Raw genomic sequence first — 24,319 nt, forward strand, 5'->3', positions numbered from 1 at the left:
GAACTTTTCCTTTAAAAAGTGTATTTATGTGAAATTTTGGGGGGAAACATGAAGAATAGTGAATAATTAGGTATTATTAGCTGTCCGTGTTACGTTTTTTTACCTAATACCTAAAAATAAAAAAAAAATACCTAAAATAAATTGTGCTGAAATTTGGTGTTCATATGGGAAACTGTTGAGGATGAGGGTACATACATGTAAAATAGATCCGCTGTGTTCCTCTGATGCAGCCTCAAACCCATCCAGCATGATTGATGTGTTCGAGGAGATCAGGTGTACGACCTCCAAGAAAAGTACATACATGTAAAATAGATCGGCTGTGTTATTTTTCTGTGATGGTGTTTTCCAGCCTCCGACCCCCCCTTCATGATTGACGTGTTCGAGGATAAGCTGTACCTGATGACCTCCAAGAAAAGTACATACATGTAAAATAGATCAGCTGTGTTATTTTTCTGTGATGATGTTTTCCAGCCTCCGACCCGCCTTACATGATTGACGTGTTCGAGGATAAGCTGTACCTGACGACCTCCAAGAAACACACGGTAGTGATGATGAGTAAGTTTGGCAAGGATGACAACCACACGTTGGTGGAGAAGCTGGAACACATCGGCGCTGTTCTCATCGTACAGGAGATTCGCCAGAAGCAGATCAACCAATGTGAGTTACCAATGGGAAGGCCACAGAATTTCAGCATCAGGAGTAGCTTATCTCATACCTCTGGCATCCGATAAGAGGGAAGGGAATGTTGAGGTGGTATATTAAGGACTGATTCATGCATTAGTGATTTTGGTATACATGTGGAGCACAATAACACAAGAGGCATGTTCCACGCTCAAGCTGTGTGCACATCAATTACCGTAAGTTACCAAATTCACAACTTCATTTCTTCATGTATGTGCGGAGATTTTACATACATGTGGAGCACAATAACACAAGAGGCATGTTCCATTCTCTAGCTGTGTGCACATCAATTTCCATAAGTTACCAAATTCACAACTTCAGAACTTCATGTATGTGCAGAGATTTTACATACATGTGGAGCACAATAACACAAGAGGCATGTTCCATGCTCAAGCTGTGTGCACATCAATTACCGTAAGTTACCAAATTCACAACTTCATGTATGTGCAGAGATTTTACATACATGTGGAGCACAATAACACAAGAGGCATGTTCCATGATCTGTGTGCACATCAATTACCATAAGTTACCAAATTCACAACTTCATGTATGTGCAGAGATTTTACATACATGTGGAGCACAATAACACAAGAGGCATGTTCCATGATCTGTGTGCACATCAATTACCGTAAGTTACCAAATTCACAACTTCAGAACTTCATGTACGTGCGGAGATTTTACATACATGTGGAGCACAGTAACACAAGAGGCATGTTCCATGATCTGTGTGCACATCAATTACCGTAAGTTACCAAATTCACAACTTCAGGACTTCATGTATGTGCGGAGATTTTACATACATGTGGAGCACAATAACACAAGAGGCATGTTCCATGATCTGTGTGCACATCAATTACCGTAAGTTACCAAATTCACAACTTCATTTCTTCATGTATGTGCGGAGATTTTACATACATGTGGAGCACAATAACACAAAAGGCATGTTCCATGATCTGTGTGCACATCAATTACCGTAAGTTACCAAATTCACAACTTCAGAACTTCATGTATGTGCGGAGATTTTACATACATGTGGAGCACAATAACACAAGAGGCATGTTCCATGATCTGTGTGCACATCAATTACCGTAAGTTACCAAATTCACAACTTCAGAACTTCATGTACGTGCGGAGATTTTACATACATGTGGAGCACAATAACACAAAAGGCATGTTCCATGATCTGTGTGCACATCAATTACCGTAAGTTACCAAATTCACAACTTCAGAACTTCATGTACGTGCGGAGATTTTACATACATGTGGAGCACAATAACACAAAAGGCATGTTCCATGATCTGTGTGCACATCAATTACCGTAAGTTACCAAATTCACAACTTCAGGACATAACATTTTCCTTCACTCTCAAAAATGACTACAATCATAGGAGTGGAAAGTTCTTTAGTGTGGCATTCATTGATAATCAAATAAAAAACAATTTTATTGTGCTTGGTCAGGAAAAAGGACTAGGTTTCTAAGGTTTTATGTATACGGTATGCAACTAGTGAAGTGTAAATTTGACCGCATTTAAAAGTTCAGTGAAAAGTTGAACACCTTTTTAACTTTGAGGTAAAAATAAAAGAAAAGTATTAATTTCTAAACATGTAAAAAAATAAATATTGAATGATAATAATATCCGGAAAGTGAATGCTTGATTTAAATATTTGAAAAATATGTTTTATTTGTTTAAAAATAAATGTTTTATTGATTCATTAAAATAAGTGTTTTTTTTAATTTAACTGTAAAAGCTAAATTCACTTAATAACCCTGAAAATGTCAGCTGCGGGAAATGCCACTGTTTGTATTCGTTCAAACATAAAGGAATCATTTGCTGTCTGGTTGCAGCCATGGACTTGTGTGCTTCTAAGAAGTGTGGTGACGGACTCTGTATCAATTCACCCTCCTCCTCTAAGGGCTACACCTGTCTTTGCCCAGATGGGGCCACATGGCACAACATGACTAAGCGCTGTGAGTTCCAGACCCCGGCTGGACCCCACTGTGAGCCGGGGTACTGTATGTTTGATGGAACCTGCTCCATTGGCGAGGACAAGAAGCGAAAGTGCGAGTAAGTGCTCAAACACTCATAGTCGGGATGCTGGTCGCACGTGTAGGTACATTTTTCAGATACAGGTACAGTTTGCTGTAAATGGGTGCCGTAACATTTCTGCTATAGGTCAGAGGTATATTTCTCAAATATAGGCATATTTCTCAGTTCTCAGAGAGGCACAGTTCCTAACTAGAAATTCAGCTCTGTAAAAGAAAAAGTACATTTCTCAGTGGGAGGTAATGCGAGGTACACTTTCAAAGATAGAGGGTTATAAAGGGCTGTGGGATGTCATGGTTTGGTTTGCCTGCAGTCATTGAGCCAGAGGAATGTACTACACAGGCTGTAAAAAGCATGACATTCATTAGTTTACTGATCCATGTCCTTATTCATTCTTTTGCTCATCCTCTCTCATGGTCAGTCTTTTTCTAACCAAGTACCCTAACTCCTCGACTTTTTTCCATATGAAAGAGCAACATTCAGTGCAATTTATGCACATTTTTAGTTTGATTTTTGAGACCTAGCTACGTTGGTCAGATTGGCAAATTTCAGGGCTTAACAGAAAGTATAATACTATCAGCCTACACAGAATACTGATGTCAGAAAATGCTGGACCAAACACCTTGCGAACATATGGAAAGGTTGCAGAATTACAATAAATGATGCGGTATTCATTCTTTGATTCATGGACTTCTTTATGTATTCTGTTGTTCATTTGACTTTCACATGTGATGTGGCTCACCAACTTAATACACTTACATTCTTTCGCTCACAGCATCCAGACTTATTGTTTCACTTCATGACTTCCACATTTATTCTTTAGCTCACTAGCATTCACACCTGTTCTTTCACTTCTCAACTTCCACATTTATTCTTTTGCTCACTGGAATCCACACTTATTGTTTTACTTTTGACTTCCCCATTTATTCTTTGGCTCACCGACATCCACACTTATTGTTTCACTCCTCAACTTCCACATTTATTCTTTGGCTCACCGACATCCACACTTATTGTTTCACTCCTCAACTTCCACATTTATTCTTTGGCTTACTTACTCCACACTTGTTGTTTCAATTCTCGACTTCCACATTTATTCTTTGGCTTACTTACTCCACACTTATTGTTTCACTCCTCAACTTCCACATTTATTCTTTGGCTTACTTACTCCACACTTGTTGTTTCAATTCTCGACTTCCACATTTATTCTTTTGCTCACTGGAATCCACACTTATTGTTTCACTCCTCAACTTCCACATTTATTCTTTGGCTTACTTACTCCACACTTGTTGTTTCAATTCTCGACTTCCACATTTATTCTTTTGCTCACTGGAATCCACACTTATTGTTTTACTTTCGACTTCCAAATTTATTCTTTGGCTCACCAGCGTCCACACTTATTGTTTCACTCCTCAACTTCCACATTTATTCTTTGGCTTACTTACTCCACACTTGTTGTTTCAATTCTCGACTTCTACATTTATTCTTTTGCTCACTGGAATCCACACTTATTGTTTTACTTTTGACTTCCACATTTATTCTTTGGCTCACTAGGCGTCTACACCTATTCTTTCACTTCTCGACTTCCAGTTTTATTCTTTGACACATCATCCATTCTTATAATTGATAATCCCAATTTTTTTTGTCAGATGTAAGCCTGGTTACCAAGGTGACAGATGCCAAGATTACAAGTGTCACAATTACTGTGAGAACTTTGGCTTCTGTTTTATTGACAGACACGGACAACCACATTGCAGGTAAGATGTTCTGCCACGGGCAGAATAAGTGTTATCAGTATTAGAGGGGTTCTAAAAATGAAGGTTGAAAATCATTTTATTTGTGGAAAATATGGACTACCCTAGCAATTTTTTTTTTGGTTGAAGACACATTTGCATGACTTGAAAAATAAGAAATTGATAAACACCTCGATCAGATTGAATGAAGTGGTAGATTTTCATTTTTATTTATATTCCATTTTTTAAAAATGTTTTAGCGTAAAACATAAAATAAAGTAAGGGGTGTCACTTAAGTATTGAAATTTCAATTTTGACAGACCCATGTTTCCCCTGATTCCCATTGCGCATAGTTCCAGGTTCCCATGTTACTACTGCTTCAAATATCGCCCACTTTTGGATTCAGATCAAGTTCAATAACCAGCTTATCCATGCAAGCCCTAAGTGTAAGCATGTGATCCCTAAGTGTAAGCATGTGATATAAATTCCATAAATTTGCTTGATTTTGGGTTACATTTACCAGTTTGGAAGAAAGCAAAGAGAATTCTAGCCTCTTGTTATTTTTTTTAAAGAAATGTGAACTTAATTAATTGTTGCTATTGCCATTTGAATGTGTAGCTGTGTTGACGTATACGGAGGAAAGAAATGCGAAATAAACTTGTGCAAGGGATTTCAATGTCAGAATGGAGGGACATGTGCATTAAAGGGAAGGAACATCAAACACTGCAAATGCCCTCAGGGATTTAAAGGTAAGAAAAGCCAGAACTTATTTGTCTTGTTTCTCTGTCCTGAGTAGGTGGTCGCTGTGAGTTCAAGTCCGGCTCATGCTGGCTTCCTCTCCGGCCGTACATGGGAAGGTCTGTTAGCAACCTGTGGATGGTCATGGGTTTTAGTGAAATATTCCAGCATAAAACACATAAATAATTAAATTTATCTCGCTGATTCAGTCCATGAACAGAGAATTGATGTGAGAATCCCACTTTTTCACAGGGCTTTGGTGGAAACAAGCTGTTTACAGCATTCTTATGCTTCAGCCTTCTGTGAAATAAGTTTAGCTCTCAGAGGCCAGAGGTCTCACATCCATAATACTCGTGCAATGGTGTTTAAGTTGTTTTTAAATAAAGAAGGTTGATAGTTTCGAAGGTGGAGAAAACATGAAAATACATAAGTAACGAAAGAGTGCAAAAAGTTAGTCTAAATGTGGTCTTAATAAATTTCGATTTTTTTTTTGAAGGGAGAATTCATCGTCATATGACTGAAAAATTAAGTACAGCATTGAACCCTAAGTACTTTAAAAGAGAAAGACACTTTTTGTATCTTTCGAATTTTTGTATGGTGGGTATTTGGGACCATCTTTGGTGCAATAATGGTATAAAGGAAAACGTAACACATGGTTGATAAATATATTTGCACTAGAATTTGTTTTTTTCAGCTAACAAATGTGTTTAACGTGGATAATTCTTAAATATTATCATAATTCAGGTTAAATGCATATGTTTGGATATAAACAACAAATTTACCTTCAGATATAGTTATTAAACAAGCATCATTTCCTTATTTAGGATATTATTATGTAACAACAATAAATACCAAAAGGTGGTCCCAAATACCCACCATACAAATGTAACAACAATAACTACCAAAAGGTGGTCCCAAATACCCACCATACAAATGTAACAACAATAAATACCAAAAGGTGGTCCCAAATACCCACCATACAAATGTAACAGCAATAAATACCAAAAGGTGGTCCCAAATACCCACCATATAAAAATACATGAATGTTCATATACCCTTTTCTCCTAAAAGAAAGATCGAAAAAATAACGACCCTGTTTGCAAATAAGTTTTGATGCTCTTTGCTCTGATTTGAGTGTCATTTTTGTCTTTTCTTCTACTTTAAAATATTGAGGAAGTTTGTTCCATACTCTTAGTTAAATGGTTAACCTTGGCTGGCCTGGTTTTCTCCATGATCCGTAAATCTGACGGCCTTCTTATAAGTGCAGAATTCTGGATATTACAACTATCAATCAGTCAGTCAGTATTGTGAAAAATGTGGTTCGAATTCTTTTCAGGTCGGCACTGCGAGCTCTGTGACATGGTGTGTTACAATGGTGGCACATGTAAGGTTAACCCATCTACGGGCAAACCCACCTGTAAATGCGTCCCCGGCTACTACCCCAACTACCAGTGCAAGCGCGGCGCATGCGACGACCACCCCTGCCAACACGACGGTGAATGCTTCATCAGAGATGGCTACCCACAGTGCAAGTGAGTTCATGTCATAGGGGCCATTTGCAAATTCCACAGCATAGTCCAAGGGGCCATTTGAAAATTCTGCAAGGTTAGTCTTAGGGACCATTTGCAAATTCCACAGGCTTAGTCTTAGGGGCCATTTGCAAATTCCACAGGCTTAGATTTAGGGACCAGTTGCAAAAATAAGACAGATTTTAGTAGTGTTAAGGGCCATTTGCAAAATTCTGCCCCCAAGAGTGTGAATCTAACAAACTGATCACATACTAGTTATGGGGACCCTCTGCAAAATTTTGATCTCAGAACCGTGAAGTTAATTTGAGTTTAGGACTAACAGTCATAATTTTCAAACTCTTTACTGTGACTAACTGTCAGCATTTTCGCATTAGCGCAAATAGGAAGTGTAAAATGTTATGACAGTGATTAAAAAGAGCGGGTTATTTGATCCATAAAATCAGAAATTGGGCCACAAGTTAAATATGAGATTTGTGTTAAGCTTAAGACGGCTGTATATGTTGACTGGGTTTGGGGTCGCTTCCATTTTTAAAGCCATTTTTTACCTTAAGTAAAAATCTGAAATATATTTTAAGAGCCCCACAAATTAAAATCTTGGTCCCTTCATCAGTGTTGTCTTAAGACAAATACATATATGTGTTAAACTTACAATGTCCATCGAGAAAAACCAGGTATTGTGACAAAGTTTGAAATTTCTGACTGAAGTAAGAAATGGCTTTGTGAAATGGACTCCCAGTAATGAGCAATGATGTACTAACTGTGTACACATACATCCATTCCATAGCTTGATTCTAACAGCTTGTGCAGATTTGGGTTGGATGCATGCTTAAGGCCTCTTAAAGATTATTTAAAGTTAGGAATGGTTCCGAATTCAAACCTGTGTTAAACAAGAGAGCTGTATCGGTATAAACAGTTTGCACTAATTTATAATAAGAATTCATTACTAAATATTAGCAGTATACACAATAGCATCTTAACATATGAGAAACTGTGTTAAAGGAAAAGAAAACATTCAAATTAGTAGTAGTAATGGGTAGAAAGATCATTGAAAGCTGTATCTGAAAATATCTTCTACTTCTTCTTTTTATCTTAATATTATTTTTGTTTTACACAGAATTAAATGTAGTCCATTGTTTGTATTATATGGTGGGCTGTATGCACCATAATGACGCTGCTGGTCATTGTGTTGTCACTGCCCATGTACTTTGTCACTGGGCGAGTACTTTGTCTCTGGGCAAGTACTTTGTCACTGGGCGAGTACTTTGTCACTGGGTGAGTGCTTTGTCTTTGGGGGAGTACTTTGTCACTGGGCGAGTACTTTGTCACTGGACGAGTACATTGTCTCTGGGCGAGTACTTTGTCACTGGGCAAGTACTTTGTCACTGGGCGAGTACTTTGTCTCTGGGCGAGTACTTTGTCTCTGGGCGAGTACTTAGTACTTTGTCTCTGGGCGAGTACTTTGTCACTGGGCGAGTACTTTGTCACTGGGCGAGTATCTTGTCTCGTGGTCTAGTACTTTGTCAATATGGTCCGAATAGCTCACCTTACTGTAATTTTTCAACCTATTCTGAAGGCGTTATTCTTTGTTCACTGATGAAATTACATGTATTCTTTAGGTGAAATCCTGAAACTGGCCAATCTGACCAATGTAGTTTTGTTTCCAAAATCAAATTAAAGATGTGCATAAATTGCACTGTAAGTTACTCCTTGTATGCAAAAAGATTGGGGAGTTAGGGTACAATCTAAACACTTGACTGCATGTAATTCTCTAAAAAAAATATCTAAAAAAAACAAAACATAAATGTATTTTAAGAGGCGGTTTTATATGGCCTTTCTACTTAACCAGTACCTCATTTTTTTTTTCTTGTTTAATTTCCCTTTAAATTTAGCTTGAGAACTGAGGGTTGATCTTGCTTGTTTTTGCTGTGCTTCACTGCCCATTAATCCATGTGTCATTTTGCTCTGTCTTAACCTACTTACCTCCCCTTGTCACCAGATGCTTCCCACCTTACCACGGGTCTCTCTGCGAAATCTCCCCCTGTCGAAACCACTGCTTGAACAAAGGGGTCTGTTCTAACTGCCTTGTGCTAAAGGGAAAGGTTCCTATCTGCACCTCTTGCAGGTACTCGCCTAGAACACTCACAGGATAGGACCAGTCCTCCAGCTGTGATCATTTATCTCCCTTGATCCCTGTGAACCAAAGTCCCGAATTGTGGCAAAACCTGAAAACCTGTCTTAAGATTAAAGTGTTATCGTTATTTCGGATTTGAAACCAAGATTTATCTCAGTCAATTTTTCAGCTCTAAAATCAGTGGTATATGTCAGAATCAGGGCCATATCAAGAAAACATTTGAAGGGTCTGACCCCAACTTTGTAGGTGACATTGTGACAGTGTGCATGAAGAAATTTTATGAAACGCAACAAAATGATGCTTTCTGAGAGATTTTGAAACTGATTTGTATGAAAATTGGTAAACCATTATATTCACATGTATTTGTTAGCTTTAATGCAGCTTAATTACATGTAGTTTGGGAGTCCAAAGGTTTTCCAGAACTAAATTGGCTCTAGATATGGCTCTGAGAGTGTGTAAACCCCAAATACTGACATTGCTGTTACTTTAATCGCTTTCTAAATAACATCTACAAGTGTAATTCATTACACAACTTTCTTAGCATTGTTTCGGAATACCAGTACGTTGACTGGCTTGATCGTTTTTGTCCACTGGGGATCAAGCAGATTGATCAGATCTCCTGGACTTGATCATGGTTTAGTGTATGTGTTTGTGGTTTATCACTTAGTGGTTGTGGTTTAACATTTAGTGGTTGTGGTTTAACATTTAGTGGTTTTGGTTGAGTGCATTTTGAATTTTGTTGCTGTTTTCTTTTTTGTCTGAATTAAGCCAAGTTTTTAGAAAGTTGTTTATTCAAATACTTAATACATGTACCAGTATTCATGACTCCTACATGTGTTAAATAGACTTCTTATATACATGTATTCATATACAGCACTTCTGTTTTTCTTACATGTAATTTTATGTCTAAACTGGGAAAAATCTGGGAATTCCCCCAGTCGAATTTTGTCTCCAGCAGCTAGCTTAATTGGCTTTGCGTACCATTTTACTAACAACATTAACATTGCTTCCTTAATTGTACTGTACTGTAAATATTCATCCATTCTCATAAAATGCACAAAATTTCACCAAATGTTTAAAATAGTTTTAATACATGTGTTTAGACTATATGGTTGACACTGACTGGTTTTGGCTAGTTTTTCTGTTTATATGTGTGTGTCCTTTGTTGGTTTCGTTTGTATGGACTGTTCATGTTAAATACTGGCATCGATCTTTGTACAACTGTATGTTTGTGAACGACCTGGTCAATTTTTATGCTTTTTCCAACTTTACAGTTGCCCAAGAGACTTCACCGGCAAGCAGTGTGAAAATAAGATAAAATCTGAATCATCTAATCAGACGAGTACAGGTAAGTAGACAAATACCTTTGGTGGGTGATAAAACATTCATTGATTAGGCTGCTTTAATAAAATACCTTTGAGGGAAAACAATTTGTGGATGGTTGTGGGTTTCCCCTGGGCTTTGAATGTCTTTTTTTTTGTACAAAAGTGAAAATGAAAGCAATATTTGAAATTAATAACTCTGTTTCACATGACTGATATCCATCATTATAAACATAGCACATATATCCCATCATGCAATGCTTGCATTTAAAAAAAAAAGGGCAAGTTACTTGTAATTTTGATTTTTAATTGTCCTGCTGCTGATATATATGATTTTTATTGCCTTATGCTTTCAAAATCAATTAATCATTTCCACTGACAATTTATCGTGTTACACTTGAAAAATTAATCAATGAATCAATCTGTTTTTTTTTTTGTTTTGTTTTTTTTTTGTAACAGGTGCCATCAGTGTTGTCGTCCCAGTTGTGATCTGTTTGATCATCCTTCTGGGATTATTAGCCACATTTTTATACAGAAAAAGAAAATCGTAAGTATTATTTCTAGCCATTATTATCATTATTTTGTTCGATCAATATTGTCTTTGTTTTCACTTTTCAACATCTCCAGTTTAGCTCATCTTTACAAGGCAGTAAGCTAGCTATTACAGGAAGTAAGCTTGCTATTACAGAAGCTATTACAGGAAGTAAACTTGCTATTACAGGAAGTAAGCTCACCATTACACTCAATAACCTCACCTTTACACACAGTAAGCTCACCATTACACACATTAAGCTCACCACTACACACAGTAGACTCATCATTACATGCATTAAGCTCAACACTACACATGGTAAACTCACCATTACACTCAATAAGCTCACCACTACACACAGTAAGCTCACCATTACGTGCATTAAGCTCAACATTACACACAGTAAACTCACCATTACACACAGTAGGCTCATCACTTCACACAGTAGTCTCTGTAATGTGCATGATCATTGTTGAAGACTTGACCCCTTTCTCGTACATCCTTGTAAATCAGTGTTGCCATTGTCCATAGACATACACTGTACACGTCAATTGCATCATTCTTAAATATTAAAGGACACCTCCGCAGAGATAGTCTGCTATACAAGAGTGCCCAATAAACAAACAGTTGTGAGGAGTTATCGGAATTAACAATAATCTGTGGATTATTCTTGATGATAATCAAAACATCAGTAAGTGAGTAATGCAACCCTAAAGTATGTATTAATTTATTTATTTATTTATTTGATTGGTCTTTCCAGTGTAATGCTGGCTGCCGTCGTATAAGTGAAATATTCTTGAATGCGGCGTAAAACATAAGACGAAAATTAATAAATAAGTAAATGAAAAGCAGCAGCAGTACATCCGCCTCTGCACATTTGTATTGTAATGACTGTCTGCACATTTGTATTGTAATGACTATCTGGACATTTGTATTGTAATGACTGTCTGGACATTTGTATTGTAATGACTATCTGCACATTTGTATTGTAATGACTATCTGGACATTTGTATTGTAATGACTGTCTGCACATTTGTATTGTAATGACTATCTGGACATTTGTATTGTAATGACTATCTGCACATTTGTATTGTAATGATTGTCTGGACATTTGTATTGTAATGACTATCTGCACATTTGTATTGTATTGACTATCTGCACATTTGTATTGTAATGACTGTCTGGACATTTGTATTGTAATGACTATCTGCACATTTGTATTGTAATGACTGTCTGGACATTTGTATTGTAATGACTATCTGCACATTTGTATTGTAATGACTATCTGGACATTTGTATTGTAATGACTATCTGCACATTTGTATTGTAATGACTATCTGCACATTTGTATTGTAATGACTGTCTGGACATTTGTATTGTAATGACTATCTGGACATTTGTATTGTAATGACTATCTGGACATTTGTATTGTAATGACTATCTGCACATTTGTATTGTAATGACTGTCTGGACATTTGTATTGTAATGACTATCTGCACATTTGTATTGTAATGACTGTCTGGACATTTGTATTGTAATGACTGTCTGGACATTTGTATTGTAATGACTCTGCACATTTATATTGTAATGACTGTCTGGACACTCAGACTTTCTTTGTGGGCACTTAGACTGTGCTCACTGAGGGCATTCACACTCTCCAGACTTTCCCGTCCAACATTTCCACTGTCCAAACTCCCTCTTTAGTCAGTGTCTGAGGCATCAGCTCCGACATCGCCATGCTCTCTGACGTATATGACGCTGACTGGGGTGTCAGCTCTGGTGTTATTATCGTCTCTGACGTCCCTAGCGCCATAGTGTATGGGCATCAGATCTGTTGTTATATGCCACACTCAAGAATGCTTCACTTATATAACAGCGGCCAGGATTATGGTCAAAGGAAAGTGTCTGCAGATTAGTTGTGACATTTGTTAGTCTGACAGGTTGGTGGCAGATCTTCCAAACTACCTAAATAGATGTACTATGAGCCTAGCAATTCGCAAGCCAGCCAAGTAGGTAATAACTCAGTGATTTTTAACTGTTTACTTTATACACTATTTCCAGATTACACCGACAGTTCAAACATCGGAGAATTCAAGACAACAGTAATGTTGAAATAAATAACCCGATATATTTGCCTGGGGATTATGATGACGACCCTGAACCCGAGGCAGATGAGAGACAGCCCTTAGGGGATACATATCAGTTTGAGCAAGATAAGGTGAGTCAACAGCCTAAGAATTTAAATCCAGCACTGGTGTGTTCGATTTTGTTGAGATTGTGAAAATACTGCCTAGAGCAAGATTTGAACTCGCACATGTTTTTGGGTGGTCTAGCCCCACAGATGCATGATTTATTTATTTATTTCATTGGTGATTTACACCGTTTTCAAGATTATTTCACTTATACGACGGTGGCCAGCATTATGGTGGGAGGAAACCGGGCAGAGCCTGGGGGAAACCCAGAACCCTCTGCAGCCACAGCTGTGTGAACACAGGAACTTAGTTTGAGGGTAACAGGTTTGTTAATCTCATTTAGAAAGTGTTTCTGTGGCAGTATTTTCATCATTAGGGATTGTGCTTTCTGGAGCACCCCTGCAGGGTAGTGCACAGACTCCTGGGCTGAGCCCACTTGCACAAAAAGATTGTAGACCCTACAGTTGAGTTTATTATTGATTGCAAAAATAAGTTTTGGCACTTACACAAAGGAATTGGAAGGATATTGTACATTTTTGAAATTACAGTGGCGATTGTTTGCCAGATTTGACACACATATTAATGTGGCCTGTGTAAATGGACAATGTATTGGTCAATTACTTTTCTTGCCTTCATTTTCAAAATACCTCTACATCGTAATGATTCAGTATAACTTGCTTCTTTAACTGCTGTAGTGTTAATTTATGTATTTATTTGATTGGTGTTTTAAGCCGTATTCAAGAATGTTTCACTAATACGATGGTGGCCAGCATTATGGTAGGAGGAAACCGGGCAGTGCCTGAGGGAAACCCATGGCAAACCTTCCCACGTACGGCCAGAGAGGAAGCCAGCATGAGCTGGACTTGAACTGACCGCGACTGCTTTGGTGAGAGTCCCCTGGGATTACGCCGCGCTAGCGCGCTAACCAGCTGAGCCACGGAGGCCCCCTCTGTAGTGTTTATGATCCTGAAACTTGTTCAAAATTAACTCAGTCTTCATTTTGTATTTTGTTTCAGTCTACAAACTTTGCCAATCCAATGTACGACACGTTATACACAGAAACTAGTCAGGGCCTGGTGCCTGCTAACAAGGCCGAGAAAAACCAGCTATTGGATGACAGCCTCAAGGTGCGTTACTATAGTAACGGTGGCAAGAGATCGGGGAACAATTCTTACGCCTGATTGAGATGATACAAGGTTGACATGTTCCTCAAAAATGCTGCTGACAAAGAATTACAAAGAAAGAAGAGAAGACATTATCCATTTATATACGTAAGTTTTATACACCCAGATGACAATCAAGAGACAAAAACAAACAAACAAAACAAGCAAACAGAGGATGCAGACTTTTGTGTCGTCCATTATGATTGGCTGAACAGGATGTGAATTGGGCTCTTCAAGTGTCGGAAGTAGCGATTGGTCACTGGACCGGCTTTTTTATCCTGTGCAGGCATTGGCTGCTACAAGGCGGCCTCCTTCATACCCATCTGCCATTGGAGAATTTCCTTACAGTTTTGTGTTGTGGACTGTAATTGGCTGCCTGGAATGTGTTTTTGCCAGCCATCCTCTGTGATGAAGGCAGTGATTGGCTACTTCTGCTGTGTGTGTTTGACCAGTGTTTGTCTTTCATGAAGGTTGTGAGTGATTTGATTGGTGAAAAGCCAGTTGTACACTGGATGTCAAAGAGGTCATTGTATGAACAGTAGGTAGCCAATGAGAGAAGGACATGTGACAGTGTTACGTTTGTGTTCTGTTCATCATTACTGAGAATTCGTCCGAAAAAAAAAAAACAGATTACAACACACAAGAACTTTTCAGGCACAAAGTCTGGAGCCCGTTATTTTGTATTAAAAATGATTTACAATGTCGTTATAAAACATCATTTTGTAGATATGCATTCTTATGTGCAGTATGGGTGTGGATGTTGTTGTTGTTGTTGCCGTTGTTGTGAACATGCTTATGTATATCCGGCTGGAATTGCCCAAATTGAGACATTATGGAAAACCCAGTACATTGTAAAGGACCCTGTAAGTTATGATCGTAATTGTTCTTTGTTAAAGGGTGTACAGATTGTAGTCCACCTCTGCCAGGATATTTTCACATCTGCGTGGGAAAGTATATGAGCTGCAGATCTAGTGCGGCTTGACAGTGTTTCTGTTCACGAACTTTTTGAGCCAATTTCAATAAGCCAATACTTCAGTCAAAATCTGAGAAATAATTTTAGAGCTTTGTGATGAGATTTTTAATGCTGAAATAAGTCAGAAATGGCTTTGTGGAATCAGCCTTGATGCTTTTCTCACCCCAAAAAAGTGTGCATTCTGTTTCAGACTTAAGTCTTGACTTCATCTTCGAATTCAAGAATGACTTGTAAAAATTGTTCATCGTTTCCCCTTGAATCTGAGAATGACTTAAGACTTCAGTTTCTGCAAGCATGAAAACATATATCCGTTGAAGGAGGAAATGGCCAATCAAATCCTAGGATGAAAAACCGTGCTTATTGATTGGATGATTTAAGCTATCTAATTGGATTGATTACTCCCATTGGTCAGTTGGCAAAAGAATTTAGGGTTGTGTGGTTACAACACGTTTTTTTTTCTTTCAGAAAAGCCCTTGACAAGTTTGTATATTTTTGTGTGTCAATAAATGCTACCACTGTTAGGTTAATAATATTATTATTAATAATAATATGCTGCAGATAGATTTTTATCAAATGTGGAAATATTTAAAAAAATATTATTTGATAGATGAGGTATAATTGTACATTTTTTTGTTTTAATTATGACTCGGAGTAGGCTTTTAAAGTTTTCCGAGATTGAAGTGTGAAAATGTAAGCTGTGTACAGATCAGTCTTAAGATTTGTTTATCTTAGTGTATAATTTTCTACTTTACCTTCTATTCTTTCTCGTCTTCATTCCATATCTTTTGTGATCGTTTGTTGACATCTTACTAATCAACACATTGTCTTAAGCATTCATATTTTTATCCTTTACAACATGATTCTTGTATGATGCTGAGTAGCTTTCAAGCAATATTTCATGGTTCATTGTTGTTGTCATAATCAATAATGTTAGATAATAATAATTCTATGTAGGCTGGCAATGTTCCTTCATTACACCAGATTTGTGGTCAAAGAGACAAAAGAAAGGAGAGCATGTCAGTAACAGTAAGGCCAAATAACACTTTTAATCGAGATTTGCAGGTTATTTGATAGGCTCGTGTTCACGCATCCTATCATTTTCAATTTAATACATGAATTATATCCTGAAAGGAGAGAAAATTGCACATCTTTTATAATTGTAATGGATAGAAAGCCTATTCATGTCTCTAGGTTGGTTGTTGGTGGCAGAAGTTGCATTTCATGTCATCTTAAATCAAGTACAGTTGCTCTTATACTTTACGGTTAAATTAACAGTGAAACTCCAAACACATGTAAAATGTCTTCCAGCTGCTGTAGAAACTTTTAGGTTGAGCGTTTTGCCAATGCTTGCTTATAAAAGCTGTACAAATATATGGGAGTGATTTATTATGTGAAACAGTTGCAACTACCCTAATTCTTCTAAAATTTGTGACAGATATTAGTAGTGTTGAAAGTAGAATATTGCATTTCTTTTTCAGTCTTCTGGAAAAGCAAAGGTATGAGTATGTTGTTCATTAGATGGTGTAACCATGTGAGAGAAAAAAACTCAATATTCCTGTTAGAATTACATACATATTGGCTAAAATGAGCAGACCAGGTGTCCCGAATTTTAGAAGAAATAGGGTAACACTGACAAGTACAGTTTCAGTGGTAGTGGCCGTTTATCCCAGTCATCGTAGAGAAAGACAGTTGTCATTTTTTTTTTTACTGTATGCTGCTGCTTTTTTTTTAAAGACCTCCATTGTAAATTTTTACATACGTACACAATCCACCGAGTTCTTTATAAAACCGCACAACAACCAAGCCATTGTTGAAGCTTTGATGTGTTTCAAGGAGAAGTTGTCTTCCAGCACTGAATGAGAGTCAATCCACTTGTGCATAAAAGCTCCTTTTGCTTGGCAAGGCAGTTTTATCTCCCCTTCTGAAATTCATGTTTGCTTTTTCCAACTGAAAACGTAAAACAAACCTAAAATGTCTAAAAAGACATTGGGCATTTTCAAGAAGAGGGGAGGTAACTGAAGACGCCCAGCAGCCTGCATTCAGTAATACTTGGGTGTTTAACATGCTTGATTTGATTACAGGCATGGGGAGCTGAAGGAAGGCTCTGTGCAAGTTGGAGCGAAGTACAGGCTGAAACACCTTTGTTAAAACTCCACAATATTGTTATGTTATAAATACATTTACATGTGTTTTTTGTATGTGGTGCTCTTTTTTTTCCCTTTTGTCACTTGTTTAATATGATTTTTTCATTTGTCCAAGGTCATTCCCCCTTTTGTGTTCACACTAACATTTGAACTGTGTTCATATTTTTTAGTTTTCAAATTTCATGTGATCCTTTTTTGTCATCATTTGTTACTCATCCAGTCATATCAGAATGTGATGACCCCAGATGAGTGCTACTGTACTTAAAACACACTGCTCAGAAATGTAAATCTCTCTTCACAGAAGTTCACAAACCTTGTTTCTACCAAATAATTTTTAATCAGACTTTAATACATGTACTAAAAGTTGAAAATATTTTATCATCGTCAAGGGCTGGAGTTTTTCACTTATTAATTCAGACAGCATAAGGAAATATAAATCTTCCAACAACAAAAAAAGTATAAAAAATTTTAAAATCAGAGGATTTCAAAAGTTAAAAATGTATCTACAAAACTATCCAAAGTCGGCACAGAGAGAAGGACGACCTGATTGGAAAATTTTTGAATAGGAAGAAAGCATTTATTTTCAAAAATAGCTTGATTAAGTTTTTGTACTTAAAAGTTAAATTAATGGTTGTAAACTTAAAATAAAGACATGAAAGACAAGTCGGTCCTTTTTAAATTTTAATAGGCATTTCCATAGCCCAGGGTCAATCCTGTATTTAAATGTGTAATTTTTATTCAGATGTTCAGATGTCCTAAGTCATTTCTGTGAGAATTGAACTTTGAGTATAAAGTGTTTCAAGTGCTGTGTTTTGATAAGAGTTCGGTATAAATGCTACTTACATAATTAGTGATTTTGGTCACTCGACTTCCTGCATGGGATTGATATTTAAAAACACACTGGTTACAGTCTGTGGATATCCCATTGTCATTGTAATAATGTGTAATTTACAAATACATGTACATTATAGATTCAGGTTTGAAAAGTGCTGCAGTGAGGCTTATCTTTACTCGAAGGGTATTGTTAAAGACGCGATTCTTTTCCACTCTCAGTTCACTAAATAGAAACATCCTCCTCTTGTTTGTCAGAAATTGGCATTTTAATGTCGCTTCAAAAATTAAAATTCTGTTTCCATTTGTATCAGGTGGACACCAAATGTGTGTGTGTGTCCACATTCTGTTTGCTTTACAATAGCCTGTAATGTAAGATTGATCCCATGAACTAACGAATCCTGATAAGGGGTTGTTAATATCTTTGTGCACATACAATCAAATAGCGTGTCAAAAATTTCCTGTGGAAAAAAACTCACTTGTATGAACTGTAAAAAAAAAAACAAAAAAAAAAACGTACTATTCAATTTACATGTTAATTTACAATGTGTATACACTGTAAGAAATCATTCATTCTGATGGGGAATTTTTTGTTTGTTTGTTTTCCTGTTGCATCCATCATGTCCATGCAGTCAGTTTTAGTTTTATCTAACACTATATAAACAACTGTGTTCTTTGTCTTAAATTGTGTATCGGTTTTATGTACGTATTAGTTACTTCATACCCCTGATCTGACAGGATATTTTTAAGTGTGTACTGTTTCTGAATTTTACTGAGAAATGTCCTTTTTTTTTTCATACATTTTTCCATCATGGAAATTAGGCCTGTGGCCAGGAAATGTGTCGTACCTCGAGTCTTTGTTCTCTTGATATACATACAATAAGAGAATCCATCTACAACAATTGTTATCGTTTTCTTGTCTATTTAAAACATTCTGAGGAGTGTATTAGTTGCATGGTTTATGGCATTCAGTGATGGGAAAGGGAAAAATAACGTATATTGTGTCTGCAACTCTCACATTGATGGTGAGCCGTAGTTACTCAGACACCATATATTTCTGTGTCCTGTCACTGATTAAACATGTAGTGAATTTATCCTGCAAAAGACCCATCAATTCAGTGATGTGACCATTGTTTACAAAACTGAACAAAGGGAGATAATCTAGTCGGCTGCAGGATACGGGAGTGTGCATGTGCGCCATGTGACTGTTGCTGTCCAATGAAAAGCTGAGTATTTTGTCTGATGGAGGATAATATAAGATGCTTGGCTGACAACCACTGACAGACAAGATGTGCATTCTGTCCTGACATTGGATGAGGAATTTGGAGATGTTTTCGCAGTCAGTGCTTGTTTGGCCTTGGTGAACATTCACTGAAAACCACTTGTCTTCCACAAAAACCTGTTCATGTGCATTGCATATGGAAAAATTTTTCAATAACTTGCGAATGGTCAGTGGTTTACTTTGGTTTCTTCCACCCATAAAACTGACAACCATTTTGAAAGTTTAAAACTCCCAAGAAAGTATGATAAGAAAAAAAAAAGACAACTGTGTGAAATCAGTTCATCCTTTGGATAGCCTATTTATTTGGTGATTGATTGAGGCAGGGTGTTGCAACCTTCCCCTTGCAATGGTGACTCACTCTGGTCCAAGCTGAATAAGAATTCAGCATTGCTTTTTTTTTTTATGGTGAAGCATGAATTAACTTTTATAATTGTAATGGCTAAAAGGTTAGTTTTATTTACATCTCCAAGTCTTTGATAGTGTTTTCTTTGTGGCAGAAGTGGCATTTCATGTCCTCTTAAGTGAATCACCTTTCCCCTTGTAAAAGCTGCATAAGAATTCAGCGTTGTTCTTTTTTGCAAACTATGAGTAATACATTACCAGTTTTCTTGCAAAACGTTGACACATGAAAGGCAGGAATGAACAACAGATCTAACAGTGGGAATTGTTCCTGTTTGATATCAAGCACACCTTTTTTTAGGTTGAAAAATTAGTTTTTTTGTTCAAATCCAATTCCTGGCTTTGCTGTAGCTTTGTCAGAAGAATAGCTCAAATGTTCAAGATACAACCGTATCCAGTTCAAAATAGGGGTGTGGTACCAGACAACTCTGATCATTGGGCACATCAAGCTCTAAATGTATGTATAAATTTGCATATATGCTTCGAGTTACACCTTACTTAGCAATTTTTCAGTCCTATAATGACAAGAAGTCATTAGATGTGTGTACATGTACACCCTGTGGCACGCCGACCAAATGTTGCTGCTTCTGTAGCATCATGCTGAAGACACCAGACATGACACACAACCCAGTCACATACTGACACTCGGCGAACCAGAACTGTTTCCTTGCACTAACCTCTCTCTGCTGAGCGTCAAACAAGGCAGCAGCAAGTACCATTTTTAAAGTCTTTGGTATGACCCAACATCGAGGCAGACACACTAACCATTAAACCATCGAAGCAGTCCTGGATTGTTCAGTCACATGCATCAAGCATCTCTGCAGCAAATGTGTTAATTTATTTCATGGGAGTTTTATACCGTGCTCAAGAATATTTCACATATATGATGGTAGCCAGCATAACAGTAGGAGGAAACCCATGACCATCTGCAGGTTGGTAGACCTCACGCAAGCCCAGAGAGGAAGCCAGAATGAGATGGTCTTGAACTCTCAGCAACAATATTAGTGAGAGGTCCCTGAGTAACAGTGCTGGGCTAGCACGCCAGCCACTCAAGATATAAATATATAATCGTGTCAAGCTCAAACCAAATGCATTCCGGATACATTGCACCATGTCGTTTTTATTCCACCAAAATCATACAGAAGTCTCAAAGCCTTAAGAGCAGGAAGTCCTTCAAATACAACTACACCAATTTCAATTATCACACAAACTACTGCATCTCATACATAACCAATTCTGACATGAAGTTGGTGTAATTACAATCTCAAAGCTTGACTACAATACAAGTTTGCATATACAGTTGTCTGGCAACCTGGAAAATGAACTTCGACCCCAATAACTGCCTTAGTGGCCATTCAAATTAACTACATCGAGTTACTTAAATCGCCACTTTCTTTCAGTTAAAGTTGTAACTAAGCTACATATGTAACAAAACTGAACACTACACCAACTCCGTATCACACACACCATCTTCATCTCTTTGTAGCCTGAGGTCACACCCTTAATGTTTTCGGTCTGTCGCTTCAACAAGCAGGAAATTTTTTTTGTGCAAACCACGATGGATGTGAAAAAGGCACTTGCTTAGTTGAATGACATGAAAATGACAGCAAAACCAGGTGGTGTTGAGCAATAAATTTCCCCAAAAAGAAAACAAGGATTAATGTTTTCACCTCTACCTTAGGCCAAACCAATTTAAATTGTTGTTTTACAGGCAGAATAAATCTTTCATCCTAGGGCATTAAAATAAAATTTGAAAATCATCTAAATTCTGGAAAATGTGGATTATCCCAGCAATTTATCTTGTTGAAGACATTTGCCTGATCGGAAACCCCTTGAAAAAGAGTACAATCATAAAACCACCAATATCGGACAAACTATAACGTGGGTTATCAATTTTATTCTTATTTCATTTTTCAGCTTGCACATAAAACAAAATGAAATTTATGTCCCCTTAAAGAAATCTTTCCGACCATAATTCTGTGTTAAGACTTATGTTGAAGCAAGCAGACTGATACTCAACCCAAATTCTTCAACCTTATCACCCATGACTGTGACCAATATTTTGAATCATTTTGAGAAAACTGTGGGGTGTATAGAAATAATTAGCACAGTTTTATGAAGGTTGTATCTTAAGTGCCACAAACAAATCATTTTCATAATAACTGTATGGATACATTTCTCTAAAAGAAAAAAAGTGCTTTAGAGGTCAAAAAGGTTGAAGATTTATTTCAATGGACTGCTCATCTCTGGAATTGCTTTGATATCATGTACAAATATACATGTAATTACATATATGAATTTGTACTCATAAAAAGGAATTTCTATACACACGAAACAGACTATGATTATAGCGTACTCCGTTAGCATAGGCCAGAAATCAATTCAACATACACATTTCCTTTTTACAAAACAAAACAAAAAAAAACACAAAAATTAACATTTTTTTTTAATCTCAGGCAGATGCCACATAGCAAATATGATGCCTGTCGTCAAAATATCAAAAGTCTCACATTACTCATCCAAAATTATGGATGCCCTTCATTTACAATTACACAAATGCAACGAGGAAAACAATTGTATGTACAAGAAGATTCAACAGCACTTTTCTTTCAGAAAGAGTTATATCCAAAACTTGGACACCTGTCTTATAGCAATCACAGGGTAAAACACATGGTAACTTTTGGATTCAACTCCAAATACATGTACATGTATTAAAAACAACAACAACACAAAAATGGCTATCAGTTCTCGATTGTTTCCTCACAATTTCATGCTAAACAGGCATGTTCTAAAAAACTATCCAATCTATAGGTATGCTTCACAATCTTACAGTTCCACAACTGTACAACCCAGGAAATGCCATTTTTCCCATCATCAGAATACAAACTACAGGTATTTCTAAACTTGCTTAAAGGAACAGACCTATAAAAATCAAAGTAGCCATGACTAAGCAGACCACTTAAAACCATGCACAAATATACTTTCATTTATTTTCTTCAGATTTTGGTGAAAAGAATTAAAGGCCCTCAAACATTTGAATTCTAAGATGGGCTTTATGGATCACACTATCAGTGTTCAGGAACTCTGACGTCACATGAAGTTTTCCCAACTTCAATCTGGACACTGAATGTTGGAATAATTGTTTTTACCCATGAGTAAAAGATCACTGAAATGTTGTTCCCAAAAATTCCTTCCTTCTGCTGAACATCAGGGAAAAAAAGCTGATGTGGTGTCAGAGTTCCTGGATACCATCAGTAGGGCTTATAAAGCCCACAATAGTATTCAAATATTTGAATGCTTTCAACGCTCTTTAAAAAAAATGTGAAAAAATAAGTGCAAATACTTTTACACCGTTTTCAGTTGTCTCCATGATGCATCTTGCTTTATATTTCAGCATTCTTTTACTTTGATACCCAGCGAATATTTTAACTGCAATCGGGGTATAATAGAAAATCAGAATTATTCTTTATTTGAATGCAAAAAGAATATAAAATGTTTTCTAAACAATGCTGAGATTACACCCTACATGTAGGACTTGCTTTCGTAAATACGTATGTACAGTGTGTGAATTCAAGCCCATGAATATGGTCACATTAAAAAAACTATCAACGATAAATACAATATCTATAACACATAAAGCAACAAACACATCGTTCTACTATGCTTAATATTTGAAACAAAAATGTGTTGCAATTAGTTACACTTGCATGTAACAAGTTTTAAAAAGAAAAACTTGCAACTAAAGTTGCATATACTGTTACTTTAAAAAAGGCGAAACTAGAACAAGATGTACAAATAAATTTGCTTTGGCACAAAACAACAGTAATGGAACTTTATGTAGATATACAAAAGGCATCATCAAACAGAAATGAGAAAGTTCTTTTTTTATAATTATAAATGTTTCTTTGACCAGCAGCATTCCTTGAGTGATTTCATTCAGATTTGTGCTTTTAAACAGATTCATCTTTTGTGTGTTTTTTTTTGCTACATAAATTGAATTTTAAATATTTGGCTTGTTTTTCTAGTGTTTCTAAAGGCATCATACACAAATATAAAGAGTAATGACAAAATTATTCCACTACAAATATAGATTATAATTTCCACAATAAAAACGATGAAACAAAAAAAGTCACTCCATTTCCCCTATGGTAAAGTAAAATAAAAGCGTGTACCCCTGCATATACATCTACTGCTCTTTAATCTCACTGAATACGACTGCTATCACTACCAGACCTTACTTAGAAAACTAAAACAACACCCAGTCACTTAAATGATGGTGCTAAGGTGTAAATGCTATCAGAAAAAAGTCTCAACTTTTGACCTGATTCACTGATTTGACCGGTGTCTTATGCCACACTCAGAACATATTTTACTTACGACAATGGGAAGCATTATCATGGGAGGGAACAAAGCTGGAAACCTACAACCACCTGCATGTTGCTGGAAGACTTTACCACATATGACCACCTGCAGGCTGCTGGAAGACTTTACCACATACAACCATATGCAGGTTGCTGGAGGACTCTACCACATACGACCACCTGCAGGTTGTTGGAAGACTTTACCACATATGACCATATGCAGGTTGCTGGAGGACTCTACCACATACGACCACCTGCAGGTTGCT

The 24,319-nt window shown here is 36.9% G+C and overlaps 1 protein-coding gene across 1 annotated transcript in view; it reads left to right on the forward strand.

Annotated features, from left to right (window-relative positions):
• Window positions 1–16,998, forward strand: part of LOC135464538 (low-density lipoprotein receptor-related protein 1-like) — a 187,374-nt gene extending 170,376 nt beyond the window's left edge. Inside the window, 10 exon segments of the mRNA XM_064741962.1 lie at window positions 472–657; window positions 2,528–2,747; window positions 4,373–4,480; window positions 5,075–5,205; window positions 6,531–6,726; window positions 8,720–8,845; window positions 10,129–10,202; window positions 10,636–10,723; window positions 12,770–12,926; window positions 13,917–16,998. Of these exon segments, the coding sequence (XP_064598032.1) occupies window positions 472–657; window positions 2,528–2,747; window positions 4,373–4,480; window positions 5,075–5,205; window positions 6,531–6,726; window positions 8,720–8,845; window positions 10,129–10,202; window positions 10,636–10,723; window positions 12,770–12,926; window positions 13,917–14,081 (1,451 nt within the window). The 3' untranslated portion in view covers window positions 14,082–16,998.
• The last annotated feature ends 7,321 nt before the right edge of the window (window positions 16,999–24,319 follow it).

This window comes from Liolophura sinensis, chromosome 4 (assembly GCF_032854445.1).
Source record: "Liolophura sinensis isolate JHLJ2023 chromosome 4, CUHK_Ljap_v2, whole genome shotgun sequence".
Classification (NCBI taxonomy): Eukaryota; Metazoa; Mollusca; class Polyplacophora; order Chitonida; family Chitonidae; genus Liolophura; species Liolophura sinensis.